The sequence below is a fragment of the Hypomesus nipponensis genome, chromosome 17, assembly GCF_054491055.1.
Source record: "Hypomesus nipponensis isolate SF chromosome 17, ASM5449105v1, whole genome shotgun sequence".
NCBI lineage: Eukaryota > Metazoa > Chordata > Actinopteri > Osmeriformes > Osmeridae > Hypomesus > Hypomesus nipponensis.
The window spans coordinates 9,806,194-9,830,894 of NC_140377.1; the positions used below are offsets into that span (position 1 = coordinate 9,806,194).

Below are 24,701 nucleotides of genomic sequence, written 5' to 3' on the forward strand. Positions count from 1 at the left end.
TTTTTACACACAGCACAAGCCTTTTTCTGACAAGAATCATCCTAAAGATGAATTCACATTATTAAAAGTACCTTTCATGACTATGCCTTCAAAAGTTTAAAGGTCACTAGTACAGCAGCTTGTGATGACTGTGTTGCTTGTTTTTCCGCTAATGGTGTCTTGTTGCTAAGCAATGCTAACACAAGGAAAGGAAGTGCTGGAGGGGGTAAGGCCCCTATCTGCCCAAAAACTTGCCCAAAATGTACGCCATGTTTTCAGGGTCCCACTTTGAAGAGGAAGCCAAAAAGTTCACAGGGGCTGGCCAACACGAGTGCCGATCTAGTTTACCAACAAAATTATTCATTTTGTTTATCAATAATATATAAAAACGCCTTATTTTTGATAATCACACATTGGAGAGAATGACAAGCGGGACAAAATGAAAAGGTTATTCCTTTTGTATCGACAGATAAGGATAGCAACTGAACTTTTGAATTGAACTTGTTAGTGCAGACAAATATTTGAAAACTTTGGCAGACCTTCCGGCTTCCATGAACACACACAACCACATTTGTCTTGATTGAAGATTTAGATATCGAGTTTCAGAACTGTAGTGCTCAAATCACAACCTACTTTGCTTCTTCATCTCTAGCGATCAGAAGGCGCATGCGATTGGACGAGGACGCTGACCTCAGGATATCCACAGCACTGGTAAACATAAAACAAACACACACGCATATACTTTTTTACAATCTCGTCGCCAAAATGTAGTGTATCTGGACCCTACAAGAGAGAGTCTAACTTTCTTTTTTGGAAACGTACCTTTCACTTGTGACTTGTATCAGACTGTCTCCGTTCACCTCCAAGATCTGATCCCCCGGTTGGAGGTTACCTGTGGGATGGCCACACAAGGTCAGGTGAGGTCAGATAAAGATATCACAGTGGGTCAAAGGTATTTAGTACATCAGATGTGGCTCTTAAGCACATGTGGACCAAACAACACGAGTGACCTTAGATGTAAAACCTTAAGAAGACTGCTCTACATGTTGGTCTACTTTATCTCAGTTAGGAGATCTTTCATACAGTAGGCTACCCCTCTCTATTTTGGAACATAATACCCCACTTAACTGATCTGAGAACAAGCTAAATATTCTAATCCCCATATTGGCAATTAGGGTCCTATCAGATAATAGCAGATGAAGTGGTAGTACACTTAAAGAGAGTGTGTGGTAAGACCATAAGCTCATAATTCCTAGTATTTGTAAACAAGTCGTCTAAACTGTGGAGAAAGACGTCGACTTTGACCTGTGAAGGACACTTACTCAAACAGCGATCCACGTCTATTTTCACAGACATCCCTATCCCACCAAGGCTGTCTGAGCAGCGTGCATACATGGGTGTGCATCTGAAGATGACCATATGTCCTTTGAATGGTTTGTTAACTGAAATACATATGCTAAACATGGTGTTGAGGGGTCAAAACCACAGCCAAGATCTTATCTTATCTAAACTTCCGAATGGACTGTCCCTACGCAACATTTCAGATGACATTTTTAGGAGCGCTGAAAGTAGGCCATGTTTTCAGGGTGTTTTATTAATGAATTCATGCCCTAGTGAGAGAACCAATGTCTCCTGCCACTCACAGCTTTTTGAACTTGACAGCAAGAGGAAATACTGTATATAGTCCGATGTACAGTTGATTTCAGGACACTGTGCGAGTGTGGGGACCGGGCTGTCCAAACTTCTAATACAGTGTTTGTATTATACTGTATATTTGGCTGTTTGGACAGTAGGAGGCGGAGCAGAGGTGAAAGAGGCTGACAGCAGCACAGACACAAGGCACTGCAGTTTGCTGCTGATGAAACCACAAAGACACCCATTCCCAGCTTTTGCTGGTTCTATTCCAGCCTCCTTTAGACAACACCTCAGAGTAGTTTCAATATGACATATCCTTCCACAGAGACCACGTAGCGTTTGCTGCTGCTTGCCCTATTCACGTCTGTAGGAAAAGACATAAGCTACAGCATGGGCCAAATTAATCCAGCCTCCATACATACAGTATAATACAGCCATATTATAAAAGCTCTAATCTCTCCTCTCCGAAGCAGTCCCCACAGTAATATATTCATGTTGGTTAGAAGTCATTAAAACCCCCCACAGTACTGAACATCAAATACAGTCTTATCAGACCCTGTAGTTGAATGTGTCTCCTGTAGGGCATGTTTAAAATGAATCTCTAACGTGCCTCTATTCAACTACTGTATTGTTAGGTCTTGATGGTAGTATACACAAAAATAAAAACAGTTTGACACATTTTACATGCCTTTGTATCATGAAGACAATTTAGAAGACAATGTAATTTAATTGAAACTATACCTGCCTATTAAGATTCACCACAACAAAAACTACCCTTGTTCACTAGATGAACTGGAGCCCACACAGTATTTTACAGTCTCAAACGGGCTCATTAGGCTTGTGATTAACACAAGAGAGGAATATGTTATAACGGGAACAGCAGGGGGTGTATTTATATCTTTCCACCCAAAACAATTGATTTAATCACCAGACAACGGAATGTACACGCATTTCATGTATCCAAATTCCAGGGACTGAATTGGGTGAGTGGAGACAGGTATTTCTTCCACAGAGGATGTCAAACAAGGGTCCCATACCATCCAAATCCTGTCAAATTTACAGTCCATAAGGCAAGCATACTTGGAGCCGCAACATACTGTGGCACTGCACTGTGAGGCTGCAGCAGAGTATGAGACAGTTACTGGGGGGAGCAGCTAAATCCAGCCTGACACGGGCATTAGCATTTACAGCGAGCTTTGCCATGCCACTTCTTAACCCACTAGTTAAAACACTAGTAGTTAGACAACTAAGGACATAATGCTACCAGATGAAGTGAAATCTTACTTTGTTCTTTTTTGTAATGATATAAAGTGTGTAAAGTGTACCTTTATTGTTTATGTGTTGGATTATAGTTGAAGTGGGTTTTGGTGCTGCATCTATGATTAGTGTAGGGCTGTTCAAGGGGATCTATGAAAATGGGTGAGGACTAGGAAAGCGGACCAAGGATATTACCGTGGTAACCCTACACACTGTTTATTAGAGCACCTCATCACTTCTCAAATTAAACCATTCAAGGTTGTAATTCGGGACTGCAGGCCCAATTGGGCATTTCAGAAGCTCTCATCCACAATAATGAGATTGCTCATCTTTGTTCATTAGCGAAAGCTGTCCAAATCATGGGGTCAGAGCAATTTTATTAAACAAGGCTTGGTCTGGCAGATTTGGCAGGAATTGATCAGTGGTTGCCATCCCTACAATCCTTCACAGGAGGTCTCAAACCAAGAACCTCGTCCAAAAGGCACAAGATTATTTGATTATTTTGGAACATAACAGTACAACCAAAAGATTAGTGGACAGGCGTGCCCCCTACTGATTTCAACATAGAAAAGAACATACATAACAAGAATTAAACAAAAGAAAGGTCCCTTACCATCAAGCGAAGCAAGGCCACCAGGTAATATCCTTTTGACATAGACGCCAAACTCTTCTCCTGTCTGCTCCTTCACTCCCCCGATGACTTTGATTCCTGATGGCAAACAAAACCAAAATATTTACCTCTTGCATTCCTGTTGTAGTGTTGTTCGTAACTTCAGGAAGGTAAAGTCAGGTTAAATCATACACACCCTTGTGCTACAACTGTGCTACAACAGTGTGCAAACACATGTTCATGCCCTAATGCTAATGCCATCAAGCCTGAAAGGTTTTTTAAAAGGCTTGAGTCAGACCGCCCTACGTGCCTTCTCCAAGTTGTCTGAGTGATTACACCATCAATGATTTGATTAATTGTAATAATTCCATATTAAGTGTGATTAAGTGAATTTTCTTCTTCTTTTAATGAGCACATTACGCAACCGAGCCACCATACTAAAACAGTAGCCCTCAATGAATGTACAACTGCTATCATCAGCATTCTGTGAAAGTGGGTGTGCAGTTCAAATAGCCCTTACTACACCCCAGTATAACACCAATATAACACACACAGCGTACACACACGTTAATGTAAACACACACACGCACACACTTTAACTAGAGAAGCCAAAGGGCTACTTGATCTGCACAGTGTTCATGTTCTCATTCTCTCCAGATCACTGAACAAGATAAAAGAAGCCATAACCAGCTTATGTACTCACTGGTGAATAGCTATCTGTCTTAATAAAGTGAGGATTTAAACAGGCTCGGGGAACAGAGAGGCTAATACTCAGCAGGGTACAGCTTGCACACTCATGAAGGAACAGGGCTCATAGGGCCCTACAGTTGTTTTGGCACCTGCTCCAGTTTTAGGTTAGATTAGATATATTTGTGAAGGAGGAGAACATGTGATGTTGAATAGGAGAGAGCGCACGGTGGTGTTTGTGTGCTGCAGTAGCACCCCAAAGACTTGACCTCCACCACGGAAATGTTCTTTGGTATCTGTGCCTTGCTACAGCGTTGAAAAGAATGGTTGTCACCGATGAGTAACGGCAGATGAATGAATATGCTTCCATGAACAATAACACACCAATACAACACAATCCTGTTGGGTTGCTCAACCTAAAGCTTATTAATCGTCGGATGAAGAAAGGATTGAGGTAGGTGAAGTGGAGGGTGCAATGAGCTGGGGTGGGGTTGGATTTTAAGCAGGCATCTTAGCAGACACCTTTGGGCCAACCAGAGCACCAGGAGGTCTATCCTGGTCCCAAGGGCATACACACACGATGCCCAGATCAGCAGCATAGACCCCCTACTAGACGTCACCATGGCGACGGCTAATAAGACAAGGTCAGATGACGACGCTCAGCAAGTAGACAATCCGGAGCAGAAGGGTAACAGGGAGTTTGACTGTACTATATGTTCTTGACACGCACTAAATAATCACCACTGCAAAACCTTTGTGCTTCAATGTGGAAGTGATTTTAGAGTATGATTAGAGCTAACTATAAGGTTCACAAAAGATTGAAGACATTGTTCACTTGAGCAATGTACACTTTTAAAGGTGCAATAGGTACGATTTCTTTCAAGTTTTGTCACCTGTAAACATGTTTCGCAAGCTAAAGAGATCCTCTGAGAGTTGCTTAGCAACACCAACAGCTCAATGCCAGTGGAATGTCAATTTCTAATTTTGGAACGACACGCTACTTTTCTACTAAGCTGAAGGAAAACACAGAAGTTCAGACAAGAAAGGGGGGCGCTGTTTCTCTCAATTTTTACCTGCTGCAGCTTTAAATAACACACATCCTGTTAAACTTGTTTTCCTTCTGCCATTTCAGACATCATCTTTCTGTGGTGCATATAGCTGGGTAGAATATTCTCTCTGCCTTAAAAATACATTTTCTTTGACTGTGAACATATCCAAACCTGCCAGAGCAGTTGTAAAACATGCACCAAGTACAACGTCGATTTCCCTGGTCTAGGATCGGGTAGAGAGAGTCCTCTCACTAGGATTATGGTGCTTGAATTGAGTTGTGTCAGACTGGATATAATGCTAATTATGACAACATAAATTACTGCCAATGACTAAGAGAGATGGCACAAAGCAAACTAGGGGTCAGAAGAAAGGAATTGATGAAGAGCTAGCATCAAGCTAGGATGCTGATGTAGGTAATATAGAAAGCAATTTATGTAATGATTTTCATATTGCACATTATTTACAGTTTGCTGCCTGATTTACAGATTAAACAAACTTTTCATTTCAACAGTGGCCATATCTACTGTACTTCTGGTAGGAGTCTATATAAATCACCCATTAAGTCGATTCACAGCAGTCATTAACAGGACATTCACAGTACAAATGTCCATTTGTTGTTCTTGTAGGCTTGAGCACAACGACCAGACCCCAGCATATTCAGTCTCATTTATCTAGTAGAAAAGGACCTCTTTAGCTTCAGGCTGCTCTGCTGTTACCAGGCAGACAATATGTTAGCACTAATTGGGTTCTGAGCGAGAGGGGGCATGTTAATTATCTGGTATCTTTGGTGAGTTCCTCCCCTCTTTCCACAGGCTACTTTCTGAGGACAGCAGTATGATAGCGGCTTCTGGAACCACTAGCCCAAAGCACTGTCCATCTCCAGCTAGGCACAGTCATTCTTTTTATGTATTCACTAAGGACATCAGAAGACTTCAGAGATGTGTTTTTTGTTACTGCAAAAAAGAAATTCTGGATCATTATTCCATGCTCACACAGAGTCAAGGGCATTTATTCCTCCTAAGGATAGAATGCAATTCAGGAGATGAAACAGTTTGCAGAGAGTCCTTGCAAAGATCATAGAACTCAAACAGATTTTTTAAAAAGTAGCTACTGAAATATTGTTGATACATAACACCCATGATGATTAAAAAAGAACATTTTGTACATTTAACTCTGGACCATATTTGCTGTGTGGTCTATTCGTTGACACTAAAATTTAGTTTATTGCTTCTTTAAATAATTCAAACTGGGCTGTTGAAGTGAGAATAGGATACCCAAACAGAGATTATTCTGGAAAATACACACACTCCCCTTCAACACACTGAATTGGCTAACAGAATGCTACAACAATCAGATTAGTGAGCATTGCCTTGTACGCAGAGGTAGCAAAGCCGCATGAATGTAGTGTAAAACCTGTGTGTTACTGAAAGATGCATCTATTTTAGTTCTACAAAACAAAATACATTGACTATGGTGTTTTATTTAGAAGGTGACTGGTTGAGACTGACCTGTGCTTCTGGATATATTTTAAAGCATCGAACCTGGATGGACTTCCAATAGAACAGATTCTATATTCTGACTCAGATTCTGACTCAAAAACACAGACACACACACATCAATGCCAGAAGCTTTTTTCCAAGGAAGTAACACATTTCTACCCTGATGTTCTGCACGTGCAGAAAAATCTAGCCCTTCTTTTCACCATGACAGTCAATTGAGAAGGAACAGAGTTCCGTACAAGCTGAGTTTGTGACGCAGCTTAAAACCGTATGGTTCGCCGGTCAATGATGTACAACGTGCCCAGGTTTGCATGAGTATGTGGTTTCTTCATGCTACCCCTGTGTTACCTTGTATGCAGTCCTATGAATAGTATGTGTACTTATGTGTGTTTCTACATGTGCAACATGTCTACATGCGTCGTCTGTGTGTTTGAGTAAAGTCATAATAGTGTGCAGGAGTTTATGGGGTGAACAGTCCGCTGCGTGAAATGATCTCAGCTTGAGCTCAGGGGTTGCAGCTCTACCACATGGCCCTTCTCCCTCACACACACACACACACACACACACACACATGCATGTTGCCAACTGCACAAATCAACACGTGACAAAGAGCTGCTTATTTGTAAAGACTTAGAAACAAGTCTTTACCAATGTTACCCATAATTTTGATAGCCATCCCACATAATAAATCCACAAGCAGACAAAAGTGAACAGTAATCTATTCAATGTAGTGTGATCCTACGTGTTCACTTTGCAAACCTCCATGTTTAAGTGGTCTAGCTAGCAGATGTAACTGTGGATACACCAAAAGAACGATATAGTTGAAATCTTTCGAAATCAGACATTTTTATAATAATACTAATGAGTGCATTGATTCATAATTAATTGATTTCCCCACGCAAAATATTTAATATCATCTGGTATGGTTAACCTTTTAGTATGTTTTGCCATTAGATGTACATCCATCTTTAAGTGTCTCCCAAATGGAAATTGAAAACAGAATAATACAAGGAGTAGACTTACCCAGACCATTCTCACAATCCTTAAATTCAATGGAATGCACAGCACGATCTACTCCATATGGACCCATTAGTGTCCTGTGGGGCAAGGGAAGGAGAGGTAGACAGGGTAAGAAGGGGAGAGGGTTGGGTGAACACATTGGAGAGTGTCACAGAAAGAATAGTTGATCACAAACATCACATTCTGAAGTAGTGTCCAATTACCCCCCACCTCCATCCTCCCCAAAAAAGGATTTCCCTACATTATGTCTACATAATTATTTTGAATAAATGACTACAATTGTTACACAACAGGACGAGTACCTCGGGGACAACATAAAAGATCACATATTCAAATGTATTCATACAAGTCCCTTGGAATCTTAAGGGATCCCCCTGAGGATGCTGGCCCACAGCATCGTTAGGATGGTTTTAACATGGTGCTGGTTCGGCCAGTGTGCACCCCCCACCTCCCCTGGTTTCTCTGTGGTCAGCAGTTTTGAACCACCAGATTAGCTGTGTGGAACCAACACAAAGGACTCGACCGGGACCCCTTGCAAAAATGGGCCGTAACCTTGGCTTCCCCATTTAAACATGGCAAGAAATTGTCAGGATGTGATCTATCCATTGAGCATTGGACTTGAAATTCTGATTCAGCCCCTGGGGTAGGAAATGTATCAATATTTAAGAGTGAGTGGCTCAGATAGGTCAATTTAACAAGGTCGACGTGTCTTTCATCACTGAAACACATAAAGGTCTTTTTAAGGCATCAGCAATGGTAAGCAAAGCTGCATTATGTAAACATTATACATGTTAAGTATCTAGTATATACAAAGGTTTAACCAAAAAGCAGTTTATTAAACGTTGTAAATCATTTCTCATTTGAAGTAGCATGAATTGTATATGCATAGTCAATTAAAAGCAAATCAAATCTAGATTTATCCTTGGATCAACCCAAATGCTACAGCTGTCTTAAGACAACCCAGATGCCACCCACCAACAGAACACAGACCCTCAATTTTCTTCATTTGGTTCATTTATCAAGATTGGCACCAGCACTGTAAACACACTGGACAGCCAAAGCTGTCTATTCAATCAACCATTTTAAAGATTTCTGGCTAAGCCTAAAAGCCAGTTTGCTCTCTGGATTGGTTTTAGGGTATGTACGTTCACCAGTGGCTAGAAATGGGTGGGATACAGTCTTTGAAGTAAAGGAATGTCAAAGGTTATTTCCCCCCACCCTTATACAAAGAAGGTAGTTTTTGGTTGTATTAGAATAAACATACTGGTAAAGTGGTCACAATGTATTTTTTAAGACCCTAGAGCACATCATATGGATGTGCGTAGGCTCCCAAAGACACTGGGAAAGCACTAGGTTACTACAAACAGGGTAACGTGAGGGAAATTGCAGCGCATCCATCCTTTACGCATCAAAACATTAACATATTGTATTAAACCGTAGCCTACTCAACACGTACTACAAACAGGAGAGACCCGCGTGGTCAGTGGGACTACTACGACATGATCTTAAAAAGTGAAATATTGGAGCAAAACGAATGTTATCTTTTGGACATCTGCAGGAGATTACACGGCTGTGCTGTCCCTTCAGCACCACATGCTCTGTTGTTGTTGAGCTGTTGAGCTGTATGGGTAAATTGACTCATCGAGTTTTTACAATTATTCAAAGACGAACAAGTAGGCTCGACAAACTAGCAACATTTATAAAGAGACAAATGTAAGAAACAACCACCTTTGTTTTGAAAGCGTGCGCTGGCTACATGCTCGTAAAAAGTCAAGAATGGACTACGCAAAGTGCGACTTTAACAACGGAATTCCGCAACAATAACCGATTTCTGCACCTATTTGGAACTTTTACCTGCTAATGATGACAGCTCCTTTATACATGACAGAAAACGTTGGCATTTTGAGTCGAAATACTTCAATTTTCCCCCCAACGACTGTCCGCGCTTCCCCCCTTGCCGCGTCCACCAATGCTTCACCCGTGCGCGGAGGTCTTTTCTTGCGCAAGCCACATGATCATCTGCCTACTGTGTCCTCTAATTCCGCGCGCAGTTAACAGATTCACTCCAAAACTCCATCACCAACTTCAACCACAGATTAAATCTGTTACGCAACGAACACGAGCAAACAAAAAGTGAGGTCACAGTGTACTGCGAAATTAAATGAAACATTTTGACGTCGGTTCCTTTGAATGTGGCTAAAGTCTTCCTGTTTAAGTGGAGTGTGTGGCAGGTTGATGTAGGTGTTAGGCGAAAAGCTCCTTTAAGCGCTACATCCTTTCTTCATCAAGCAAACAGCCCTTGCGGTCCCACAGTTGGGGCAGCTTTTCATGGTATACGTTGGCATTCCCCGTCCAGTCTTAGTAGACATATATGACACGTGACACAGACTTTGTTTTCTATGAACAAGTTGGTTGGTAACACTTATACTGACTACAGAGCTACAGAGAGTGGTGGCCACTTGCTTTAAGGTTACAGAGGTGTCCCAGCTCTGTCTCTACGCTCTGTATAACTGTCACAAAGGCCACCTTCCATCTTGGCATGAACTATACTCCACCTCTTATTGTTGCACATTCTGACTTTTTGAACTTTTTTTACTCATTGCACTTTGCAAACTTGACCTACATGTATACTACTTATTTTACATGTATATTGATATTACTTTTTAATAGTTTTTTGGGTTGTATATTTAAATAATTGAACTGACATCTGTTGATGAGGATGAACAAATGGTTGATATTCAAAGAACTCTAAACTCTAAATCTATTGAGTTCTTATTTGATATGCGATTGGGTATATGACATTGAGTTAGAAGGTGAGGATCTGATTTTGTCCCAACATTGTATTCCCACTCCATTTGAAAAATTTAATAAGGAACACATTTAATTAATAAATAAATACACACTTAATCTCCTGAGCCATTATATTGCATTGTCATTAGTCTTCTAATCTAAATCCTATCAACTGAAATTGTTATGCACATGTGTGTGTGCACATTTGCATAAGTGTTTGTCTCTCCTTTTCTGTGTGTATGCACATAATGTGTGGACACGTACTACCATGCCTTGAAGCGTTTATGTGGGCAAAACAACCATTACCTTACTTGAAGTATAGGACAAATAATATGTCCACTTATCTTGACAACAAAACATGAATGAAAATGGCCTCTGACAAGATCACAAAATAGATGAATACAAGAGGTAGCAGTGCTATCAATTGTACAGAGAGCAAATGGAATATAAATCTTGGGCCAGCAGTATAAGCCGTATAGACATTTGTGATGAAGTCTCTCAGTGTGTTCTGGCTGGTCCTTTTACCTTTGTCCCACGCATGTCTGTATCATCGTGTCATGTTTGCTTAAGGGTGGTGTCACTAGGGTGAGAAGTTAGGCTCATGGGAGAGGACATGCTTTTGTGACACACTCCTGCCAGCAGTATCTGTTCATGATTTCCCATTGAAATTTGAGGTGACAAACGTGTCAGCGCTCAACTACATTTGCAGGCCAACACCCAGAGAGCTGTAGCACAGATGGAGCCACAAGCAAAGGAAAGGTGGGCTTGTTTGGGAAGTAACCCGGAAAACATGGCTCACCAACCATTGGCAGGTGGTGTAAATTAGCTTCTGCAGCAGCTGATGGCTCAATCATGGGCTGCTAATGGTTGACTGTAATTCAGCTAAACAAAAGTTATTTATCATAGACGGTTATGAGCCGCCAGCGTCAATGTTTCAGTCATCTCTACTGTTTCCTCTCTGACATGTCTATGGGTTCTGATTGGGTCTTCTGACACACGTGCCACTCACCACCTCTCAGAAACAGTGCTTTAGACAGTTACAGCATAACAAGCTAGCTAGTTGATGGAGGGAAATGTTGCCGATATAAAATAGTTTTCCAGTGCCACCCAATAGGCTATGAACCAACCTCTTGAACAGCACTGTGTCAACTGTAGACCTACATAACACACCATTACAAAACTTGTCATCAAGCTAAGTGTTGAGTAAAAACTGGAGAAAAAAAAACTGGATCAGAGAGCCTGGAAGGGATCCCAGTGTCTTACCTCATCCAGTAGCCTTGTCCAGGGTGGAGAGACTCGCTTTAGAACTGAATAGCTAACATTCTTCTTCTGTATATATTATACAAGTTTAAGTATACTACTTTACGTTGTCTTCTAATTGGGTAAGAAATTATATAGTGCCATTGATTGCGCAAAAAAAGACACATGAAGATTTTGAAATATTGCATTTGTGGAAGCCTACAGAATGCTAGGAATTCCTATGCAGATGTTCGGAAGATCATTGACTACAATCCTAAATAATTAAAGAACAAATAGTCTCTTTAAAGGCTGTTTGGAAGAAGTTAGAAATCAACAGAGAAGCCCATCCATGATTGCAGTGTTAATGCTACGTTCTAAACTTTAATTTCATGTAAATCTCCATCTCCTCCCCTCGTCTTTCCTCTGCACAGCTTGACGCATCCGAGATGACGCTACCACTGTAGATTAATGCAGGCACTTCATGAGAGAGCACAACCATTGAATGTGATCAATTTATGGCATGTGTGTGTGTGGTTTTGTTTATCTGAAGAAAGGGAATGATGTAGTGGTCTAATAAGGGGGCTTGGTGTCCAGTGTGTCTTTGTGGACAGTCTGTAGAAAAGCAAATCAGGAGTGTGTTTCATAATTTAGCCGGTGTCAAGTTCAAAGTAAAGACAACCCTCTCTTGTGAGAATCCTGCAATAACAAATGATTGGATTTCAAGGATTGCATAACAAAAATACTATCCTAGTTTGATTTAGGAAAAACAACATACCTGGACCAGCACAGTGTGACATGATTAATGCTGGAGGCTCCCTGTGTGTGTGTGCGTGTGTGTGTGCGTGTGTGTGAAAGTGTGTGTGCGTGTGTGTGTGTGAAAGTGGTAGGGGGTGCATGTGCCCATTAGGGTGTGTGTACATACTTGCGGGTCCGCAGTTACCTGTGTGAGTGAGAGCAACAGAGAAAGACAGAGTGTATGTCAGTGTGTGTGTGTGTGTGTGTCCTTTTCCTTGTGTGAGTAAGAGTAGGAGAGACCTGGCTTGCGCACAGGGCAGTTTATCAAATCCTGTGTGGCTTGCTGTTTTCCCCCTCCATCCATCATGGAGTGGACCCGAGAGGGACTGCCCTGCCTGTCCACTGTAGACACACCTCGCTGTTACATCAGCCTGTTCTCTCCCCCCTACCCCCTTTATTTCACACTCCACTATTCAGCTCATACAATCGCTGCTCCGTGGTTCAGGATAAACATGGCTATTCTTGAAGCCAATCATAATCTCAGTGTGAAAACTCTGACTACTATTGTCAGCAGAAAAACTCAAACATTGGGGATTATTGGGATTGAAACAGGAACCAAACAAAAGATAAGCACCACCGCCCCCCTTCCACTACACACACACGTATTCCTTACAGACAAAAGCCAAGAAACACATACCCGTTCCATACAACAACACAATACAGTGACTTCTTCTCTTCTTCTCCACGCGGCAACCATGGTAACAACTGTTTGCATCAGGACTTTAATCACCAAATCTGCACAGTGGGTTGTTATCAGATTATGGGATTATCCCATCCACATTGAGAAATCACACAAAGGCGTGGGGCCAGACATGCGCACACAATACGCACACAGCTCATGCAAAGAGAGCCCTAACCACCACTACCCTGAAGGGTAGTCCAAAGCACCCCAGAGAGGGGACTCCCCAGATCTGCACCTGATGCCATGACTTAATTACGGTTCCTTTTCTTAAGATTCTGTCTGCACAGATGAGAGAGGAAATAGGTTCTTTCAAAAAAGAGAGCTACAGAAGGAAAGAAATGAAAGAAAAGAGAGAGAGAGGAGGAGATGAAAGAGAGAGTGAGTGAGAGAGACCAGTCTGACCTGTTTACGATCAAGTGGATAATGGGAGCAAGGCTGCCCTCCATAGGTGAGGAGGGGAACGCAAACAAGCCCTGGGAGACTTAGACATGCAGCTGTTCATAGATTCAGGAACATTGACTGCAGTGCTCATAGGCAAATAGCCAATAGGTTTTTCCAAGCGTTACAACTGTCCCTACACAAAACCTACACATTGTGAGTAACACTAAAACAAGGATTTAGGGGGAGATCCTTTAAAGAAGTACCTAGTACCTGTTCTGGGTGATGGTCAGTACAGTCAGTTCTACACTCCTTTCCTGGTTAATAAGATTGCTGTGAGATTATCTGAGATCTGTATTTATATTGGCAAGTTGCATAGTGCTAACAGAAAACAAGACAACTAGCAGAATCAACAAAAGGAACAATGTTTATTGCAATAGTTTATGTCAGCCTCATAGCTTTACGTTGAGAAACATGAGAAACTTAATTAAGCCAAGTGCCCTCTAAGACTGTTCTACTGCAGAGTTTATGCCACCATGGATTTATAGGGTACGCCATTGGCATCCCAGCTGCAGTACAACCACTAGCAGGGCTCTATGTCTTACACAGAGGAATGTGTTTTGTTTTACCTATATGGAGCTGCCTACAAGCCAAGGAATGTCTTAATGCTTTACTGGAACTAAAATCGAAATCTAGAGAATGAAATGCAAGATACAAATGGAAACAAGAAGTCCTAGTAACTGAGACATCAAAATAAGATGCATATTTTATGCTCCTGACGACCCTTTTGCTGTCCTATAAAATCAACTTTACATAAGTCAATGTAAATTTCAGTGAACCCAGTCTGTGAATGTAACTGAGCTTCCCTGACAGCTATCCGTCTTCAGATCTTTAACCTTCGGTTTAATTTTGTGGGTTATCAGAGTATTTTGTCCCCAAAACCAGACAGATTTGATACTCAGAATGAAACATTAATAACCCAAATGGAATAAAACTCTCCCGCATGTTTTAAGGCAATTAGGCCCAACAACTATACATGGACATATAAAAATGCCAAGAGTAAGATATATCTAAACAATGTCATTAAAAACGTAACTATCAGCAGAATGTATGAGTGGACTTCCCCAATGATTGCTATGCTGCTGAGTAAACAGAGCTAAAATGAAACGCTCCCTGCCAGCTTGCCTAATTACAACTGTCTAAAACTGGCACCCTGTTTATGTCGTCTCCCTTCAGAAATGGCCTCAATAGATTGTTGACAGTCAACGGACACTTCTAAACGGACACGTCAAACCAATCAGCGAAGCGCAGTTCTGTCAATAGGTTAAAAAAAAATGAAACAAGTGTTCTTCCCTGGGGGTGAACCAAGTCAGCATCTTGCTGCTCAGATAAAGATTGCTGGTGGAGGTAAAGTCAAAACCAATGAAGTCATTCACAACGAATCGATAGCCACCGTGTTGGATGTGGGCAGGGCGGGGGGGGGGGGGGGTTGATGAAGGGTGAATTGGAATCCCATTACTTTGAATTGATTTTGCTCAATGAGGAAAAAATGAAGCTGATTCAGTGTATGTGTGAGTGGATGGTAACATTAGGAACACATATTGATAGTGTAAGAAAGATGTGATGATGCGTGCTTTTAGACTGGTGGGGATAATAACGGCTGCTTACTGAAGGAAAATTGAATTTTGATTAAACTCGTAAAACAGACTGCAAATGCATGGGTCCGTCTCGATTCACAACCAGAGAAGCTTAACCAGGTTGCCTGCATCTGAAAATAATCGTAAATATTTACTTACTCCAGGGCTAATGCAAAATTCTAATGTCCCCAAGTTATGGTGGGAAACAAGGAAACCATTGACCACAATTCTTGACAAACCAACAACTGTTAAAATTATATTTCAATTGAATGTCTGGCCACCAGGATTGTCCATTACATTTCTTGCCTTGTGAATTTCCATTCAAACTTCCATTCAAATAACAATTAAACTCCATTCATAGGTTAGAAAATAGACCCTCTCCTCTAAACCCAGGTGTAGTTTTGCTCAATGGAATGAATGAATGCAAAGACAAGGAGAGTTGCAATGTGACACACAACTAATCCACTCCACAATGAAGGGGTCAGATAAATACTGATGCTATAAATAACATCCAATAATATATAAATAAAGAATTCTGAGAGGGAAAATGCAATGCCAACAGCGGCTTGTTACTTTATGATCTGATATATGGCGTTTTACAGTGCACCATATTTCTTAAAGTCTGAAGCCAACAGTATGAAAAGGATATAACGTATGTGCCTAGGCAAGACATATGCATCTTTTCCTAAATTCAATATAAACAAACGACAGAATCATCTACAATGGTACACATTTTAACAGCCGATGGCAATGAATAGTGTCATAATAGTTCAATTCTTCATAATCTTTTCAGAAACCTAACAGAGCAGACTCCTTACTGTAATAAACAACAGCAAGACAATGTGACTTCTTAAGATCCTGTTCATTTGTGTGTAGGGGCAGGGAGGATGTGAGAGAGGTGGACACTGCGTCATGTTTGTGTGTGTGTACTGTACCATGCAGACAGGCTGAGTACACATGACAGGTGACCAGTAAATAACCTGTCTGCCACCTTATTATGTCCCACACCTCTCTGGGGTATACAAGACCTTGATTTGCATCAGTGGAGTGTCAGCTTTTGTGGATGACATGACAGGATCTGGAAGAGTATAGCCTACAGTCACAGATGTGCAGAAAGGACAAGGACAAAACACTGAGTGGAACAAGTAGGACAGGGACCACTACTTGCCTCTCATGTCTAAATCTGTACACCTGTCTACATCAAAATGTCAACAAAATAGCACGAGAAGACGAAAATACCGTTTTGAAAAAAGATACTCAGAATGCAACAGTTAAAAAAAACACATAAAACACAATATCAACATTTGAAGGAAACATCTTAAGGGCACAATGTAGGGCTTCAATTTCACAATCCACAAGGTCATACACTCTAGTTTATGCTCAATGATGGTGCAACGAAACCTTTCTCAACCTTCCCTCATACAATACTGGCAAGATGAAAATCATCTCAAAAGGAAAAAGACCTCAGAATATATAAAGGCAATTGTTAATCAATTCACATCAGCTATTAAATCACAGGCAGAACATTGACATTACAGAAAGCGTAATACTTTTCAACCAAATTCCTCACTTATCAGACATTGTCAATGTTTTTTGTTTACGCTTAACTTGGCTTCTGCAATTTACTGTGCTGACATTTTATCCTTTTATCATGGTTCTTATGCATGCACAGTGGCAAATTTCCATAAACCTAACATTACAGTCAATTGTGACAAAGTCTGTCTATAGACCCATGTAAAAAACTTTGCGACCTTTCTGACGAAAAAAACTGATAACTGATAGCCGACAAGGTCTGTCCCGGTCCTGTCTCAAGTAACAGACCACGAAGATCAAACGCTGACCCTATACAGTATAACAGAGTCACATGGCAAATTAGACAACAGTTTACGTATCATATGTGTGCTAAAGGCCTACCTTCCAAAACAGTCAAGAACCATATTGGGTGACCCAAAACAGACATAAACCAGTCATGACAAATGTTGACAAATACATTTACACATGGTTGTAAAAACAACTTTCTTGTATACCTGCGACACGCCGCTCTGTACTTCTTGGATGGATTCATCCGGATCGGAAACATCATGCGTTCTAGCGTCCCGCCCTCTGGATTAAATTCTAGGATGCCAGTGATGTAAATCAAAAAGTAGTCCCATAGCTCAGGTAACTTCGGGGATGGATACATGAGGTTAGGTTACAGTGCGCTTTGGCACAGGTGCTTCAGTCAGAGGTGGTGTCAAACGGGGGACGCCAAACGTCTCAAATTACCTCGCTTAAATGGACCAAGCTGACCCTGCCATATTGTTCAGGGCCTAAATTTAGTTGCAAGTCACCGGGCAGACCTCCCCAGGTACGACAATGAACAGCAAGTTACCTCCACGAGCGTCCTCTCCTTTTAAATCTGCGCATAAGCGAGTGTCGTTGCCTGGGGCATTGCTTACGATAGCTTTTTATAGGGCTGGTCGCAAGTTGCGGACATAAACAATTTGGTTATTCGATCGGTACTGTGATTGAGCTAGGCTAAAAGTCATTAACGAGAGAGAGACTGGACAGGAGACGTTAGAAAGTGCTACGCTATGGAGAAATGGGACAGATGTTGGAGACACAAAGTTGAGACCTTTTCTACAAACAATCAATTTCGTAACATCTTTTTCTTTAGTATTAATGACAGGTGATGTCGTATCAACAAACAAATAGGGCTAAATTGTGAATATAAAAACTGATTCCTGTTTTTGCTTCATTTGGAAAGCATTTAGCTATTAGAGACTTGAGAATCATAGCCCGATAGTCTACAGTACTGATAAAACAATACAAGCACAACAACAACTTTTTGTGACAAAGGTTTGTCAACATGAAAGCGTACCGTTATTTTGCAGATCTGCTGACGCATGCAAGTCACCGATTTTCTGTAGGGTATGAAACCATCACGCGAGAGACTGCGCAGCGTTCCCGTTGTGGTTATAAAACAGATACTCCTAAATTTGTCCATTCACAAAGTTCCCCAAAACGATTTGCCATTGTAAAATGGACAAATTATGAAAAAATAATGCTTGGACAGAGTAGTTTATAAGCTCTAAAACGTTAAACCCGTAACAACACGCATTTAACTACAACGCTTTAAATTAACTTTAACGTGCAAGTGCCACACATAACCTTAAACTCATCTCTTACCAGTAGATGAGCGAAAGTCCATCAAAACGCTCAAGCTCTCTTCCACGCTCTTTCAGAAATGACATAGCATCCAAAGGACTGATAGGGTCGAAATCGTCAGCTCCTGTGCTTCGGTTTCAGAGTTTCAAAACAACCACGATGATCTCAAAAAACGCATCACTCTGCCTTCATGTCAATTTAGTTGACGCGCTGCACACCGTCCCTTCGCTGAGTATGTAGATGTGTCAGCACTCATTCCACATCAAATCAATGAGACCGATCTTGCAACAGTAGCTATAGCAGAGAGCGGGAAGCTCAACCGGCGCGTTTCTAATCTGGTGGACACGTGGGTTTTATGCTGACACAATCCAAATGTTAAATAAAATCTAGATTTGTTTTCTTATCTGAAGCTCAAGGTTTGGACTTATGTCTTGCTACAGCCGCCGTCTGTGTGTGCGTTGTTTCCCAACGCTGATGACAAAGCAGGGGAGAGGGAGAAGAGGAGAGAAGAGCTGTGAGAAGTTGTTCCTACTCTCAGACCGCCCGAGGTGCAATGTGCGCAGGGCGTGATGCTCCGGTAAAAGTCCATTCGCCGGTCCACCTGCCCTCACAACACAACAATGATATAGTTTACACAAATGAACTGTATAGCTACAAGGTAAGCACAACTCAATCCTTCTTGTGATTATTTAATTTATTTTGATTTTACAGCTCAATGTCTTATCATCTTAAAGAAATGTAGGCTATGGGCTACGTGAAAGCGTGCTGAAGTCTAACAGCATCACAACTGGTTTTCAGTTGCAGGTCAAATGTTGGCATAAGCAAGTTGTTTTCAAGATGCCACAGAGTAGGTCATGTTTACAGACCTTAATCTTACTTAATCGGTGTAGATTTTAGCTATCGCTAGCGATACTGATGTAGGCTATGCTGTGTCTACTAATGCCTGAGAGACAGACCCACCGTCAGCTTACCACATCTCCCTTGTTGATATACAATTTTGACAGCGATAACGAGGACCCTTATGTTTCAGTGTTCCTCCGGTTAACACTGAGTTATCAAAGTTGTATTGTATTCAATTGATAGAGTAATAAACAACCATAAAATAGGTTGAACGCATTTAATAACACTGGTTTGCAAAACATGGTACAACATGGTACTTTGTGGGCAAGGGAAATAATATAGTTATACAACATTGGTTACTTTTGATAGTGTTGTCATGTTTGTACAGTAGGCCTACTGATCCTGAACCTGCTGTCAGGTAGAAGCTTTTTCCCAAGCTAATCCAGTCAGGTGTGCCCGTCACATCCATAAGAGCCAGCTCCTTTGGCACAGGTCCCAGACCTGCTTACACAAATCCTGACCCTAACGTTTGATGCTAAAACTGGTCCTAGAACAGAGGACCAAGTTAGGATCCATCCACACACAATCCAAACAGAGGCTAGAGGTGGGAGGGGGTGTTGATATGGGTAACATACAGGAGCTCTGGAGATGAAATCTGATTGGCTAAGGTTAAACAAACTTGATTGACAGTTTCATCTAGGACTGTCGATTTACATATTCACACGCCTCTGTCTATTAGTAGGTATAAAAACTGCCAAGAAACGTATTGTTAAATGTTGAAGTAAAGATTTATCAGAATACAAATCTCACTTTACGACTAGTAATAAGATATACATTTTAAAGGGATTTTATGATACAATCAAAAGGTAAGGGCAAAGTGTATCATGACACATCCATGGCTAGATGTTAGACTTTAACCGTGCCCTCTGGTGGTGAATTGAGATATTGTCTTCTCAGGCTGAAGTTGGCAACAGTTCATTGTCAATGCTGCACTGCAGAAAACGACATGGACAGCCCACAATGTCTGTTACATACTAGATTTTCTGAAGAGCACTTCAAGTACAAGCTTACAATCAACACTAATGAATTCCATTCTATTTGTTCTATTTTTCGATCTCATTGCTCCTTTACTGTATCTGGCTCACATACCAGAAAATCTTCTGCCATCAATAGTTTCCTTCCATCTACTTTGAAGGGAACACACCCAGGTTACAAAGGCAGTCTCCTATCACAACAAGGCTGATAGTAACATTCCTTTCTTGTGAAATGATTAACCGTTTTGCATGCTTAACAATGCACATGCATAATTGCTGTCAGGCACACACCAAGAGAAAGGCACACACACACACACACACAAGCACGCACACACACACATAGAGTGCACCAACGTATACTTATTTTTTGGGGGGCAGTGTTGTGGATTAAGAAAAAGGCTGAAGCAGGAGGAACACAGAAGAAACAAACACATAAATAGATAAACCAGGGAACGGGACATGGGAGTTCCGAGCTGGTATCCAAGAAAAAAAAGAGGCCTACCGATGGGGAGTCCAAAAAAGAGACATCGAGAGCAGCTAGAGAGGGAGACAGAGACAAAGGAAAAACTGAAAAACAACTGAAGCACCTGTTTAAAAATACATCTTCATTACCAGGTGCTGAGACCACCACCACGCTCGGTTCTCCAGAAAATAAACCTCATTCACCCATGCCCTTTCCCTTGTTTACAACATCGTCGTTTAGAGTGCACATTCAGTGGTTGCAAAATGTGAGTCAGTTTCATTGCGGAATGGTTGCTGGGCTGTTGGGACTGTGTTTTTTTTTTCCTTTGCTCTATAGCGTGGTTGTAGTGAGTGGGTGGGAGAGGGAGGGAGGGAGGGAGGGAGGGAGGGAGGGAGGGAGGGAGGGAGGGAGGGAGGGAGGGAGGGAGGGAGGGAGGGAGGGAGGGAGGGAGGGAGGGAGGGAGGGAGGGAGGGAGGGAGGGAGGGAGGGACACCCCTCCTTGTTTTAGAATGTGAGCAGGTAGGAAGAAAGGGATGGAATGTCTGCCAGAACTCCAGCAGAGCAGGTTCATACATCCGAACACACACACACACACACACACTGAAACACACACAGACATGAGATGTAACACCCACAGACATGCTACTCCTCCAATATCATTCCATTCCGAGGCGTGGTGGCTCAAAGACCAGGTACCTGCAGTTGACATGACGACTGTGAAGTGACAGGTTTGTAAGTGTGCTGAAGGAATGTGACTGCTGGCTTTAGTTCAGAGGCGTATCTTTCAGAAATGTAACTGAGACTCCTACTGGTTAATATTAAATCCTATATTTTCTATACTTGTATCATGTGGTTTTCCTCAGTCCAGTCAGGTGTGAAGTGAAATATTGTGATTCTAGAAAGAGACTAACTGTATATCAAACTTACACAAAACACAATATAACAAAACCAAAAACTATGCGATGCTAATAAAATCTCTGCTCAGACAGGCTTAGTATCTGATGGTGGATGTTAATAGCTGCCTTTGTGTGAGTGTGTGATGTAAGCTTGGCCATGTGTTTGGTGGGTGTGCGGTTCAGTGGTCCAGATGGACAGGACAGCACTTTTACTGTCAGAGGGGGTTTGGAAGGTTTTGGGGGGCTTTTGGCAGAACTGGACTCCAGTCCACGTTCCTTTGTCCCAGACCCTGGATGGTCCTGCCCATTCAGGATTGCTCATCCCCTACTATGTCCCATTGAGCCTACCTAACACAAATGCACAGGCGTGCACACACATACATGCACACATTGCGTCTTTAAAAAGGACCTCTGAAAGGTATGTTTCCCAATAATACTATTGAGAAAACCCGGCTTACCAAATGACAAATTGTAGACGACCCTATGACTGTTTCCACAGACTGACAGACCTTTGACAGCCCTCATAATCAAGTAGATTCCGGGTACACAAAGGTCAACTGAGGCCTGACCTTTCCTGGTAATAACACCATGGTTGCTGCATTTCTGCTGAAAAAAGTAATGTCTGTTCATACAGTCCTATTTCTGCTGTTACTGTAATTACCATCTCATCTTCAATTACTTCATATGTACACTCCCTCCAGTCAGAACCTTTGAAAAGATGAGATAACATCTACGGTTTTAAGACGAGTTCTCATCTCGAATGGAAATCCTCTGGATATTAGAAATGACTCCCTACCATAGTACATGACTCCCTACCCTGCTACACAGGTTTGTTATAGGCACTGGTTATAGACCAGTTCACAACTCACAGCAGGATGGATCACATTTTTAAGGGCAGGGATGGAGGGTGGAAGTTTTTAAGGTTTCGAGAGAAAAAATGTTCAGTTGTTCAGCAAAAAAAGGCTTAGCACCGCTGAGGCGTGTGTGTGTGTGAATGTTTCTTGCTGGTAGGAATGAGACACACCTTCGCCATGAGACAAAAAAAAGTAACTTGTGTGTGTGTTTGTTTTTCTGCAAGCGATGGGACTCTCCAGTCACTAAGCCACAAGATCCCCACACTAATAACACCAGTCTAATCAACAAACAGTGACAAGTTGCCGCCATGTTAATAATGCGTCAGCAATTGAACTGTGTGCTGAATTCCCCGTGTGATTCACTGAATAGCTAACCAAGTTCAATATAGCACCAATGCAAATGGCGACACTTGACTTTGAAAGTTCTCTGTAAAGAGGCCTTCCTGTACACATCCTAATGCTATTTTCTCGACACTTCTTCAACACATGACACCTCCCGAAGAATAAAGATGTGTCTGTAACAAGGTGTTAAGAATGTGCAATGAGACTATCAATGGTGTCTCCTTGTTTGTCATAACGACGTGTTCTCCAGGTATGGTGACCATGCAGCTCCACAGTGAGCCACACCCGAGGGACTGAACCATTATTGTGGCATACGTTCGAAGACTTGTGACAGTGACCTATGAGGAGTGGATGGGTGTGGTATCCACATTCACCTGTTTCACCACACCCATCCACTCCTCATAGGTATGTAAAAAATGGTGTGGGTGTACAGGGAGATGAGAGGGAGAGATAGAGAGGGAGAAACAGAGAGACATACATGTAAAGACAGAAAAAAGAGACAGAAAGAGGCAATTGCTTGACTCACAATATCAGACTTAGACTACTAGACCAATGGCATACACACTCTGTCACCCTGTTGGGCCAGACACCAGGGCTGCCAGTCACTACTTCATCATGGAAACAAGCATGCCACCACCCCAGGGAACTATGTCACTGACATCCGGATTTGTCATGTTTGTCATGTTTCACTGAACCCATCCATTCTCCTCCCTTTAATAAAACTGATGTTGACACTGAGACTACCAGACACACCTTGAAGCCAGCTAGCCCCACCTGTATGAAGAATGCTCACTGCATGGTAAACTCTATACATCGCCAAAATGTACACACAAAATAAATTACACACACAAGTGCACACACATCTATATGCACACAAGCACACACATAATAATTTTTGCCATTCACTTGAGTTGCCGTCAGAACTATTGTGTTTAAAAACGGAACAAGTCCTGAATTCATTCATTCATCCACACAAACATTAATTTAATAGTTTCTACATTTATTTGTTTGTTTAATCTTGAGTTCATCAATTTATTAGGTAGGTAGGTAGTTAGTTAGTTATTAAGCCTTAACAAGTACTGGAAGCTAAACCTCAACCCTCAGCTCTGCTCTGTCTACTGTGTGTAGTAGTAGTACAAGACCTACAAGGAGGAGCGAGATTAGAGATGCAGTCTCCAGCTCACCAAATCAGTTAGGTATGTTTAAGAGGGAGGAATGCTGTTAATGTTTAAACAGACAGAATGAGAACTGTGGAACTGTAGCCTTCATCAACGTGAACCAATGCTATCAGTGTAAGAATGTAGTAGTGATGTGGTTAGAGGGAGGCCATAGAGATACAGAAAAACAGAGTGTAGGTTGGTTTACACCAGTAATTGACCATGATACTACAATACTACTGACTGAACCACAGTAAATGTTGAAGTGAATGTTGATTTCATTTTCCTTTATTAGTAGTTTGACTCGAACAATCAATTAAAATTGCTTAATAAATGCATAAAGGTGTATGAATATGTAAGGAACACAATGAGTTACAGTAATTTATAAAACTGTCCTTTCATGTTTTGACACTATTTGAAACCAACTGTAAGTCCTCCAGAATATGTATTTTTTGTGTTAGTTAGGTACTATATATTTATCAACTCTAATGAGTAACATTTGACACCTGTTGACTTTGTGTCAGAAATACAAAGGTTGTTTTTTTGACATAAAGCAAGGCCTTGGGGTGATTGGTGGAGAAGGGAAGAGAGTAAGAGAGTTAACTCATCACTAAGCTGTTAGGTTTCCATCCCTCTAAATGTGGTGAGAACACAGTGGATACACACTTGCACTTGCACACAATCACACACACACACACACACAAATGACT

At 41.6% G+C, this 24,701-nt stretch overlaps 1 protein-coding gene across 1 annotated transcript in view; it reads right to left on the minus strand.

Annotated features, from left to right (window-relative positions):
- Positions 1–9,707, minus strand: part of LOC146253443 (syntaxin-binding protein 4) — a 28,171-nt gene extending 18,464 nt beyond the window's left edge. The window contains exons 1-5 of the mRNA XM_084678000.1: positions 9,592–9,707; positions 7,741–7,814; positions 3,485–3,580; positions 802–871; positions 613–687 (exon numbers count right to left, since the gene is read on the minus strand). Coding sequence (XP_084534126.1) covers positions 613–687; positions 802–871; positions 3,485–3,580; positions 7,741–7,814; positions 9,592–9,638 — 362 coding nt within the window. The 5' untranslated portion in view covers positions 9,639–9,707. The remainder of the gene's footprint in view (positions 1–612; positions 688–801; positions 872–3,484; positions 3,581–7,740; positions 7,815–9,591) is intronic.
- Positions 9,708–24,701: the final 14,994 nt, after the last annotated feature.